The sequence below is a fragment of the Peromyscus leucopus genome, chromosome 23 (genome assembly GCF_004664715.2).
Source record: "Peromyscus leucopus breed LL Stock chromosome 23, UCI_PerLeu_2.1, whole genome shotgun sequence".
Lineage (NCBI taxonomy): Eukaryota > Metazoa > Chordata > Mammalia > Rodentia > Cricetidae > Peromyscus > Peromyscus leucopus.
In genome coordinates this window covers 29,270,476-29,282,685 of record NC_051082.1, presented here as the reverse complement: position 1 = coordinate 29,282,685, position 12,210 = coordinate 29,270,476, and the positions used below count along the sequence as shown (strand labels likewise).

Here is a 12,210-nt window from a genome sequence, read left to right as displayed (position 1 = left end):
GTTGCTATGTAGACCAGGCAGGGCTCTAACACACAGAGATCGGCCTGGCTTTGACTTCCGAGTGCTAGGATTAAAGGCTGGTGCCACCACTGGCCGGTCAAGATGAACTTTCTTTTTATTATTTATTTATTTATTTATTTATTTATTTATTTATTTATTTATTTATTATGTATATAGTGTTATGCCTGCATGTATGCCAGAAGAGGACACCAGATCTCATTATAGATGGTTGTGATATATGTGGTTTCAGGAGTTGAACTCAGGACCTCCTGAAGAGCAGCCAGTGCTCTTAACCATTTGAACCATCTCTACAGCCCAAGGTTGTTGCTGGAGGGCTTCTCTCCAGCTTCCACCAAACCCCGCAGTCCCACAATCCTCGTATAAAATAATCACTCAGACGCTTATAATACTTATAAACTATATGGCCGTGGCAGGCTTCTTGCTAACTGTTCTTATATCTTAAATTAACCCATTTTTATAAATCTATACCTTGCCACATGGCTGATGGCTTACCGGTGTCTTTACATGCTGCTTCTCCTGGCAGTGGCTGCAGTGTCTCCCTCCTCAGCCTTCCGCTTCCCAGAATTCTCCTCTCTCCTTGTCCCACCTACTTCCTGCCTGGCAACCTACTTCCTGCCTGGTCAATGGCCATCAGTGTTTTATTTATATAGAGCAATATCCACAGCACAAGGTGGCCTTTCTTAAAGTGGTTTGGTACACAACTGTAATCCCAGTAGTTGGGAGGTACTGAGATCAGGAATTTAATGTCATTAGCTACACAGCAAGGTCAAGGCCAGTCTGGGCTACACAGACTTTAAAAAAATGTTAAGAGTGCTTCAGAGCATTGGCTTTGTGATTGTGAGGACCAAAGTTCAAATTCAAACACCCACATAGGAAGCTGGGTGTCCTTGCATACGCTGTGACACCAGTTCCAAGGAGGTGGAGGCAGGAGGATTGCTGAGTTTGTTGGCTTTCCGTCTAGGTGATACTGGAGCCCCCATTTCACAGAGAGATCCTGCCTCTGAGGAACAGGTGGAGAATGTTGCAAGAGGACACCAGAAGCCTTTCTGGCCTGCACATGAATAATTAGGCACACGTCTCTATCCTCTGTGTGTGTGTGTGTGTGTGTGTGTGTGTGTGTGTGTGTGTGTCTGTGTGTGTCTGTGTCTGTGTCTGTGTCTGTGTCTATGTCTGTCTGTCTATCTGTCTGTCTGTCTGTGTACACAGGCTCATCTGCTTGTGTGTGTAGGTTCCTGTATGTACACTCACAGATACTACACATGTACATAAAATAAATGATAAATGGAAAGAGATTTTTAGTAGTGTTCAATGACTTAAATGTTTCACACACTTATACAATGAATTTTGATCATATCTACATCAAAATCGAGCAGTGTCTTCAGCAACAGGTTCTTACCATCTAGCTATGGGGGGCATCCAAGAGCAATGACAGTAGTCTATATTGTACAAGGGGTCTCTGGACGTTGCTGACCCATAGGGAGAAAAGCCGTGCCCGGTCCTGAGATTTCCAATCAATAACTCAGGTCTTTAGAGCAGCACTGCCCACACTTGCCGGCTACTTCTGTTCTAACAAGAACTGTTAGAAAATGACTGCTTTTGACCTGTGTGACTTAGAGATTGCTCTTTGTAAGGGATGACATGAGGGTCTGAGGACATTTCTACCAGAAAATAGAGAGTTGTCCTTGTTCACCCGATTCTCAGCCTCAGCAAATGTTCTCTTCTTCCTGTGTGAGCTTCTAAGAGCTGTTCCTCATCCCGCACCCCCCAAAGGAGACAAGATGCCCATATGTGCCCCATATTCAAGAAGGAACCACTTGTTCTTTGAGTGTAGGATCAGAGCCTGGGCCCCAGCAGCTCTAACAACCCAGGCTTGGCCATCTGTCCCCAATGGGACAATTAAAGAGACGGTCACATGAAAAGCAGAGGAAAGAGGTTTACACAGCATGGCCATACTGGAGGATCAGTGACAACTCCATAGTTGGGGTTTTGACAGGTCCTGACATGAGGTTTAGGCTTAAATAGAAAACAAGACATGTGCAGAGCTGAGCAGTCCCAGGTCTGGTGTGGCCCCGCCCCCAGTAGCCATCACTGTCTCTGTCCAGTCTCTCCTGCAGGCTGATCTGAGGAGTTCTCAGGACTGTGTGAACTCTCCAGACTTCAGCCTTTTCCTTCTCCCAACGTGAGACTCCCTGGGTGACCCCAGTTCCCTGGAGTCCATTGCTTCAGTAGTCTGAGGGGCAAGGAGTGCAGCAGAGGCATCCTCAGAGCATCATTCTTGTCAGGGAAGTTCCATGCTGACTTCCTTTGTCTCCTCCCAGCCCCCAGGACCACCTCTCCAAGCCTCACCACAGGAAGTTCTGAAGGCAAGATGAGCAGAAATAATCAGACCCTGGGTCTGGGAACCAGAGATGGGTTGGCAGTGGCTGCTGCTGTACTCCTGGCTGGGGTTGTGGGGTTGACAGTGTTCCTCGGGTGGAGGAGAAGGAAAGGTAAGTGGTCCAAGACTGCATTTCATCACACTTCCTGAGTGTTTCCAAGAACAGTCCACACCAGAGTCCTGGAAGGGGATTGACGACAGCTCAGTTGTGAATCCTCAGGGGATGGCTGAGTCAGGAAAGTCCTTGCTATGCAAGCTGGAGGTTCCATGACCACACTCCATGTGATCCCAGTGCTGAGGAGGTGGAGACAGATGATTCCTGAGGGTGGATGGCTGCTATACTGTCCTAACTGGAGCCTCGGGTCCCAGGGAGAGAAATTATCTTTAAAAAGAAGTAAGGTGGACAGCGTTAGAGGAGCAATACCTAAGGATGGATTATTGCCTCCCCAGGGCAGATCCCTGACAGCCTCCTCCTGAGTCCCCAGTCAGGCTCTGGGCTTGAGCTTAGAGTACCTGGGGTCTGTTTGCTGCTGTGGTTTGTTTGGTGACTGCAGCCCTGCACTGCTAACCTCACTGGGATTCTACCTGAAGCCGCTTCCTCAAGTGAGGTTCTGCAGGGTTAAGACTGTGAACGCACAGTCCAGTCATGGCTCAGTGGAGAACAGACTGGAGGGGACCAGGCTGTGTCACTTTGCCACAGTGGAGCTGCATATGGGATGAATGGCCAGAACCAGGAAAATGTCCAGGCAAAAGCTTTCAGACCTTGTGATTAGCCTGGTGTGGTAGTGCATGTCTGTAACTCCAGTGTGTGGAAGGGCAGGCAGGAGGATCAGTAGTTCAAAGTCATCCTTGGATGTGGAAGACCTCAAACAAACACTCAGTGATTATATGGATGACACGGGGACCAGGGAACAGGAACAAGTCTAAGTGTGTTGAGAAACACTCTGGTGAAACAACCAAGCCATATAGGGACAGAAAGAGGAAGTCTGTTTGAGAGTGTGTAATGGAGGTTACTTTTCCACTGTGGTGATAAAACCTCATAATCAAAAGTAACTTGTGGAAGGAAGAATTGGATTTGGCTTGTGGTCCAGAAGGAAGGTTAATAATGGTGGGGCAGCTGAAGCAGGACACTGAGAAGCCACATCTTCAACACACGCAAAAAACACCTTTCCAATATGACCAAGGTTCAAATAGGTGAGCCTGTGGTGAAGATTTTTCACTCAAAACTGCACAGCGGTGGCCTGACCAGGTGATTTGGGTTACAGTTGAAGTGCTTATGTGGATCTGACAGAGCTGTCCAAAAAAACAAGAACAACCAAGGAAAGTGTGCTTATAAGTCAAAAGAGAAAACACAGAGAGAAGGGTCAGGAGTTCAGAACACTTGCTGCTCTGGCAGAGAACCTGAGTTCTGCTCCAGCACCCACATCAGGCAGTTTACAACCTCCTGTAACTCTGGCTGCAGGCCAGTCTGAAGTCCTCTTCTGAATTCTGTAGGCATCTCATATGCACATAAATTTAAAACTCTAAAAAAAAAACAATAACAAAAAACTTTAAAACCTACTGTAGCTAAATAAATAAATGAATAATAGACTTTTCTAAAGAACACGGTAGCCCTCATAGGGTAAAAGGTGTCAGTGTCCAAGCCTGGGAGCCACATGATGGAGGGAACTGATGGCCGCAAGTTGCCCTCTGACCTTCATATAAACTGTGGCACACCCTTCCACATAATAAATAAGTGGCAAAAAAACACTATAATCACTAAAACAGCATAGTATGAACCAAGACAAAGAGATCAGTAGAGTGAAATATAACCCAGAAATAGACGGTCTCCAAAGTCACAAAAAGGAAGGCTGGTGAAGCAGAGTAGATGAGGCAGGTGTGGAGTGAGGGAACTCAAGGTTGGTGAAGGAAGCAGAGGAGACAGGGGTGGACATGGACCTAGCAGAGATCTGGGGAGGTTGCTGTGTAGGACACAGCCCAGCAGAGGGAGCTCAGGCTCCTCTCTGACTGCCTGGGGCAGGTTCTCTGCTCCCCTGTCCTCTGAAGGTGGTCTGCACACAGAGGACAGCTGAGAGGGATGGTGGAGGTCAGCACTGATGTCACACTGACACTGTTTCTTCCCACAGGACAGAGGACTAAAGCCGAAACCCCAGCCAGGTGAGCGCCATCCGGGTCCTCTGCAAGAGCAGCCAGCGCTCTTAACCACTGAGCCATCCTCCAGCCCTTCAAATAACATTAAAAAAAAAAAAAGGAGAACCACACGAGGGCTCTTCACATCTCCCTAACCACTGACTCTTCCTGTCTGCTCCCTGCTTTTCGTTTATGACATCTCCCTCCTCAGGACACCAGATTCTCAGTGACAAGGAGTGGAGAGGTCTCAGGAGTCTCCTTCCAGAACAACACCCCATTAGGCCTCAGACTTCCTCCCTCTCTTCTTCCATTTCCTGGGCTGCCCTCTCTGTCTCTGTTTCCTCTCAGCCTTGAACATCCGCCTGGATTCAACAGCTCTCCCATCCTTCCCTTTCTTCTCTTGTCTTTCTCTATGGTCAGTGAGCCCCGCTGCCCCAGAATCCTTTGTTCCAGATCTTCCACATCTCTTACCCTTTTCTCTTCACCTCCCAACCTCTCCACCCTTCTCTCCTGCCTCTTCTTTTCCTACTGTACATGGCCTGCTCTGAACCTTCCTCTTCCAACCCCTTTTTTCTGAGAAAAGCTCATATTTAGCCCATGTCCCTTGAACTCATCTGTAGCCAAGGATGACTTGAACTTCTGATCTTTTGTCCACCTCCCAACTGTTGGAAGACAGGCATCGAACCACACCGGTTTATGAGGTGCTGGGATGGAACCCAGGGCCTTGTGCAGATAACTCAATCATCCACAGCAACACTGCATCCCAGCTTCCTCCATCTCTCCTCTCCCTGTGGCTTCTTTGGCCAGATGCCCTTCCTCCAGTCCCATCTCAGGTCCTTTCTTGCTTGAACCCAGCCTGAGCCCTACCAGGAGATCTGAAACTTTCTTGCCTTTAGTTTTCCAGGTAATCAGAGAGAATAGACTTGGTTCTTCCCATTTCTAGTCTCTTTTCCCGCCCAGGGCAAGCTGATTTCCTAGAATGACTCCCTTCAGCTAGTGCTGAGAGACCTCGGCCAGGCCACCTTCCCAATGGCCTCTCATTCTCTTCCAGAGAAGGTCTAATTCTGAGGGCCGAACACTGATGTCATCTGAGTCACTGAGGATGGCAGAGACCATTGAGAGGGATCCAGCCTCCTGTGTGTTGTGTGTGTGTGTGAGTGTGTGTGTGTGTGTGTGTGTGTGTGTCTTTGTGTGTTCTCCAGTGCCATCCACTCTTTTAAATAATTATTTTATTACATTTTATCTGTTTGTGTGATGTGCATACATGTGTGTGAGTATGACTTGACATGGCCCACATGGGAGGTCACAGGACAACTTCTGAGAGCTTTCTCTTTCCTTCCACCTTGTTGGATCCTTGGGATAAAACTCAAGTTGTCAGTCTTGATGGTCTGGCCTTACCCACGAAGTCATTTCTCCTTGGGTTTTGGGTTTTTTTTGTTTTGTTCTTAGGTTTTGTTCAGACAGAGTCTTGCACTGGTCTGGAACTCACCAGTTGACTAGGTTGGTTGGCCTTTGAACATCAGGAGTCCCCTGTCTCCCTCCTGAGCACTGAGATTACAAGCATGCACCACCGTGCCCAGTTCTGTGTGTTGTTACTGTTCCTGTGTGTACATGTGCAGGTGCACATCCACGTGTGTCCATGTGTGTGGAAGCCACAGATCAATGGTGTGTCTTCCTCAGTTTCTCTCATTCTGTTTATGTTCCTGTGTGTGTGTGTGTGTGTGCATGTGTGTGCACTTGTACATGTGTGTGGAGGCCAGAGGATATGTAGTGACTCCCTCAGTTTCTCCCACTTTATTTAATATTTATTTTGAGGCAGGGTCTCTCACTAACCTGAAGCTCATCACTTTGGCCAGGCTGCCCAGACAATGAAGCTTTCAATGGAATCCTCCTCTCTCTATCACCACCTCCAGGTACATTGTGTCAGCTTTTTTCACATGGGTTCATGGACTAAATTTGGGTCTTTTGTTTGTGAAGTGGGCATTTGCAGATCAACCATCTCTCCAGCTCCACTCTATTTTTGAGACAGGGTTCTTTCACCAATCTAGAGCTCTTCTGTTAGTCCGGGCCAGTGAACTCCAGTGATTTTGCCTGTCTCTGCTTTCCAGCATCCAGCATTCCTGTGGGTCCTGGGTCTGCAATCAGGACTTCCTGTTTATGTGACACTTACTTTCCTAACTGAGCCATCTCTGCAGCCCAGCACCTGATGTCTTAACCCTTTCCTGTCCAGATTCTGATATGTTGTCCATTTGTTCCTGTGCAGGGACCTCATTGAAAACACTGACAATGTTGAACCTGAAGGTAAATTCTGCCAGCTTCCTGTTTCCCATGAGCATCCCTCAGTATTTCCACCTTTCCCTCCTTCACCCTGTCCCTCCCATATAACCAAGGTCCTCACCTCACTGTTGGAACTCCCAGCCATCTGTCTCCCTTCCTGTCACATCTTGACCTCAGCACTCTGTGTTCCTTTTCTCTAGGAATATATGGACTCAAAGTGAACACCAAGGTAAGCCACTCAGACTCAGGCCTGAGGGAAGTTAAAGGGATGTTGAAGAAGGAGACAGAAGGGTGGAGGCTGCAGGTGTGGGCAGGACACTCAGGCTGCAGCTGCTGCAGGTGTGGGCAGGACACTCAGGCTGCAGCTGCTGCAGGTGTGGGCAGGACACTCAGGCTGCAGCTGCTGCAGGTGTGGGCAGGACACTCAGGCTGCAGCTGCTGCAGGTGTGGGCAGGACACTCAGGCTGCAGCTGCTGCAGGTGTGGCAGGACACTCAGGCTGCAGCTGCTGCAGGTGTGGGCAGGACACTCAGGCTGCAGCTGCTGCAGGTGTGGCAGGACACTCAGGCTGCAGCTGCTGCAGGTGTGGCAGGACACTCAGGCTGCAGCTGCTGCAGGTGTGGGCAGGACACTCAGGCTGCAGCTGCTGCAGGTGTGGGCAGGACACTCAGGCTGCAGCTGCTGCAGGTGTGGCAGGACACTCAGGCTGCAGCTGCTGCTTTATGGTGGCCACAGCTGCACTGCTGCCATCCAACCTCTTGTCCCGCAGGATAACAACATCGTGTACGCCTCCATTGCCCGCTCAAGCCCAGCCTCCCCAGGAACACCACCCTGCCAGCCCGTCCATGAAGACCCCCAGGAAGAGACTGTGTACTCCATCGTAAAGACCAAATGAGTGGGTCTGGGTGACGATCTCAGAGTCACTGTGTTTCTAGTGAAGACTCCCAGCTTCCACTGATACCCACAGCCAGAGACAAACTCATGGGTCACTGATACCCATGGCCAGAGACAGAAATCCACATGTCAGGGCGTTTGAGCTCAGAGAAAATAGAAATTCCCAGTTTGCTTTTCTAACTTCCTAGACTTTCTCACAACAATAAAAAATCCACAGAATTTGCCTAAATGAATCTAATTAAGAGTCACTCGATGTGACCCTTAACTTCTGGCCTTAAGATCTCCTCCTCTATCATTTTTTCTAGCTGCCAAGGCAGGGGATGCCCAAATGCTGGCAGCCAGTCTACATGATGTACACCCACATGTGGAAGGGTAATAAACCAGTACACAGTGACTGGTTCCATGGACCACCACACTGGACATCAGAACAAACCTAGATAGATGGTGTGAGACAGGGAACTAAACACCAGATGGTCACAATGCTTTCCTAAGGCGTGTCCTTCCCAGGAAGTTAGGGAGCCAGGACTCACAGACATGCTTTTCTGAAGGTTCCCCAGGCCTGGGTCCTGCTGCTGTCTCCCAGCCTCTATACCTCCAGAGAGGGCAGGTTGCCATAGCACATGAAAGGAAGCACAGCCTAAGCAGTGGACCCAGAGACCTGCTTTATTACCCATGATGCACAGCTCTGACCTGAAGCATGGAGCAGGTCACCAACCCCGACATTCAACATCTGCTCAGGATCACTGAGAGGCAGTCAGCAGTAGAAGGACCAGAGCACACTACTCCTCAAAGAGGCCGCCAGGAACTCTTCTGAGCCATCCTCTGCTGCGACTCCCTCTTCCTCTGCTCTCCATGTCTTCCATGAGTTGTTCCAAGTCCAGGTCACTGGAACCATCATCTTCAGGGGGGAAACTTGCTGCCTCCTGTGTCAGGGGCTCCTGAGGCCCAGGACCTTCCTTTACCCATGGACAAGCCCTGTGTGGAGCTGGTGGAGCAGGGCACTTTGATACAATTTAATTTCCTTCTCCTCAGGTAAGTTGGTGCTGAGGCCTTGTTTCAGGAGCCTTAATTTTTAGGGCCTAAAGAGAACAAAGGACAATTTGAGAGTCCCTTTAAGTCATCCTATCCTGATTTTTTACAAGCCAGATTTCTGGATTCTTATGTTTAAAGCATGTGAAAGGATAGAATGAGGAGTATGGGCTTTCATGTCACACTTGGACTCCAGCCTTGTGTTAGCTGTGTGTTCATCATGGGTCTTGAACAAAGCTGAACACTTCTGAGCCTTACCTAGTACATTTGTATCTGAAATGTCAGGTGCTGGAAGAATGGATCAGCAGTTGGGACAGCTTGCTGCTCTTATAGAAGACTGGAAGCCAGACCTGACTGTGAAAAGGTTCAAAACCTGTGTGCAGAAAAATCTTAGGCCCTAAGGAAAATCCACTCCCATCCTCTACTTAATGGACACAGATTTAAAGTGACTCTAACAACTTCACTGCTGTCCCCACAGATGTGTGTGTCTCTCAACCTTGTCAGAGATGCTTCTCCTTGCAGCAGGTGACAATTAACAGAGTCACTCAACTGGCCAACTTCCTGAGTATGAGAGACTGTGCCATCTCAGTCTTCATGGGGACATACGACACCCCTCTTCCCAAGGCTCAAGCATCTTTGAGAAAGGAGGGTCAGGGCAAAAGACTTTGTAAGAGCCAGAGTGGTGGAAACAGTATTTCTGAACACAAGAGGTCAGTTGCACATATGAACTCACAGGATTGTGACAGCAGGTATAAGATCTACACAAGCTTACACCAGATAAAATTCAGTATAAAGAGCATGATGATCACGAGAGGCTGAGATGCTACTGGCATTGTTTACAAAAGGTATAATTCTATTTGTGTATATGGCTGTTTTGCCTGCATGTATATGAATCACATATAAGAAGGGTCCAGGTTTCCCAAGGGCTCAGCCCTCCAATAGTAAGAGGAGCATCTGAGAGCTGGAGAGCAGCACCTGAGAGGCAGCAGAAGTCTGACTAGGATTAGAACCCTGAGGCTGAATCTGCAGGATGGCAGCAGCCTGCACTCACAGGGAGCTAGAGAGCCAAAGGGAGACAAAAGGGAGGCATGGTGAGTGCAGAGCAGGGAAAGCAGGGAGGTGACATGGTTCAAGAGGGGAAGGAAGCAGAGGGAGAAGGACATGGACAAGGGCAAAGACCAGGAGATCTGAACTCAGCAGCAGCCAGGGTCACCGTGATCTTGACAGCTGGGGTGGTGTCTCCTCTGAGCATCCCTGCGTTGTTCACACAAGCAGGCTGCTAGGATGATGGTCTGGCCAGGCATCTATGGGAGTGTCCGTTCATCATCTCCTCCTCCAGGAAGCTGGGCACAGGGAAGGAGCCTCAAAGCTGTTACTCCAGTGGTCATGTGACTTCCATGTCAATTTTCCATTGTTCAAAAGGGAGAAGCAGCAAAGGAGCCCACAGCAAAGACTTCACAGCACCACATTCTCAACACTGTTTAGATCAAATCCCCTCAGGGTGAAGGAACATTACTGTTGGAATGGGGAGCACTCATGGGTTCTAGCATGGCTACCAATGTTTGGGATTTTGTTCCCTGGCCTGAGCAGTCAGTTAAAAGAAGTACTAGAGGAAGCCAGGCAAGGTGGCCTATGCCTGTAATCCAATGACTGACTGTAGAGATACCAAGACCATGAACTGGAGGCTGTCATTAGTACCTTCTGAGTTTGAGGTCAGCCTGGGCTACATGAGACTCTGTTTCAAAACCAAATGAACAGCAAATCTCATAAAAATCCAGAGAAGTTATGGAGCTGGTCATCCATTAGCTCACGTTGGTTGTAGACAAAGAACTTGAACATGTCACCAGTTTCCTCTTTAGATTCACTTAAACAAATTCTGTGACAATTAATATTTTCTTTAAATAATATATATATAATTTTACAAAGGAAATTGGGAGTTTCTCCATTTCTGTGACCTCAAGCTCAGTGAACTGTGAGTTTCTGTGCCAGGCCTTGGCTATCTGCAGAAGCTGGGAGACTTCATCCAGAGGAGCAGGAGACTGAGCTGGACACCCAGCCCCACTCACTGGGTCTTTAGGACACACTATAGAGTCTCTTCTTGGGGCTCCCCTGGCAGGGGTGCAGGGAGGTGCTCATGCTGAGGTTGGCAGCACATGAGGAGATGAAGATGATGATGTCATCCTAGGGAGAAAGAAGAGGTCAGATGGGGGCGGGGCAACTGTGCTAATGTAAAGTCTCAGGTGCAGCCTGAGTGTCCTGTCTACACCACCAGCCGCCATCCTTCCACCCTCTCTAGCATCTCCTCCACTCTCTCCGGGACCCAGTCTGGGCAGGTGACTCTGGGTCTGTGTTATCCCTGGGGTAAACAAATCATGATTGGGAAGGTAGGTGGTGTGACAGGATGGGTGGACAGACGGACAGTTTTCATCAATGGTGATATCTGTAGGATCAGGTCCCACAGGAACTGCACTGTGGGTAATTTGAGGGGAGTTTCTGGAATTGGATGATTCAGAGAGAAATAGAGAGTGTTGAGACTGTTGGGTATAGTGTCAGAGTCTGGATGCTGGGGACACTATCAGAATCTGGATCTGAAGAGTCACAGAGCCATGCCTGGAGAGGCCATGTTTACTCAGGATGAGGACTTTGTAAACATGTGGTGGCAAATCAGCTGTGAAACGAGCCTTGCATGATTATGTGTGTCTGTGCAGCTGCATGTGTGTGCAAGGAAGTGTGTGCTCCTGTTTGTGGAGGCCAGAGGACAACCTCGGGCATTATTTCTACTCAGTACACCATGTACCTTGGACTATTTGTTTGGTTAGTTGGTCCTTGTTTTTGTTTGTTTGTTTGCTTGTTTGGGGGAACACATTCTCACTATGTACTCCTGGCTGGTCCAGAACTCAGTATATAGACCAGTCTATATACTGAGTCATTATACAGAGTGACACAGAGACCAACAGATTTCAACAGCTGCACAAGATCATTCTGGTGAGGAACAGGCCCCGAAATGGATGCTTTACCTCCAAGTGTCTCTCAACCAGCAGACACATGGCCTCTGCTCGAGTTCACACTATTGTTTATTTGCCTGCCTTCTGTCATGATTTTGTGCATTGTGTATATAAGGTGTAAGCATGCATGCTTTGTGTGTGTGTGTGTGTGTGTGTGTGTGTGTGTGTGTGTGTGTACATATATCCCATTTTTGTTCTTGGGAAGGCCAAGTATGAACATTAGTGATCCTCTCTAGTAAAATCTACCTCATTCCTTGAGGCAGGGTCTCTCACTGAACCTGGAGCTCACTGTTTGGGGCCAGGCTGATGGGCTGTGAAGCCCATTGATCCTCTTGTCTCCATCTCCATGGTGTTGTGGTTACAGGTGCTCACGTGGTCTGTCTTACAGATAAGGTGAATGACATCTGAGGAAGGAACATCCAAATTTAATTTTGGGTCCTCACACACAGACAGAATCAAAGACACACATACACACACA

At 48.5% G+C, this 12,210-nt stretch overlaps 1 protein-coding gene across 1 annotated transcript; it reads left to right on the top strand.

The window, feature by feature from the left end:
• The first annotated feature begins 2,335 nt into the window (after nt 1–2,335).
• Nucleotides 2,336–7,699, top strand: LOC114687979 (paired immunoglobulin-like type 2 receptor alpha). The gene is made up of 5 exons (XM_037198528.1): nt 2,336–2,510; nt 4,525–4,555; nt 6,792–6,829; nt 6,919–7,034; nt 7,574–7,699. Exons 1-5 carry the CDS (start codon nt 2,390–2,392, stop codon nt 7,697–7,699), a joined length of 432 nt encoding a protein of 143 aa, XP_037054423.1. The 5' UTR covers nt 2,336–2,389.
• The last annotated feature ends 4,511 nt before the right edge of the window (nt 7,700–12,210 follow it).

Bases quoted from the DNA above. Each gene is read 5' to 3' on its own strand.
- LOC114687979 (XM_037198528.1), top strand. From the start codon at position 2,390: ATGAGCAGAAATAATCAGACCCTGGGTCTGGGAACCAGAGATGGGTTG. The intron at 2,511-4,524 runs GTAAGTGGTCCA...TTCTTCCCACAG, and splicing joins CGGGTGGAGGAGAAGGAAAG to GACAGAGGACTAAAGCCGAA. The intron at 4,556-6,791 runs GTGAGCGCCATC...GTTCCTGTGCAG, and splicing joins AAAGCCGAAACCCCAGCCAG to GGACCTCATTGAAAACACTG.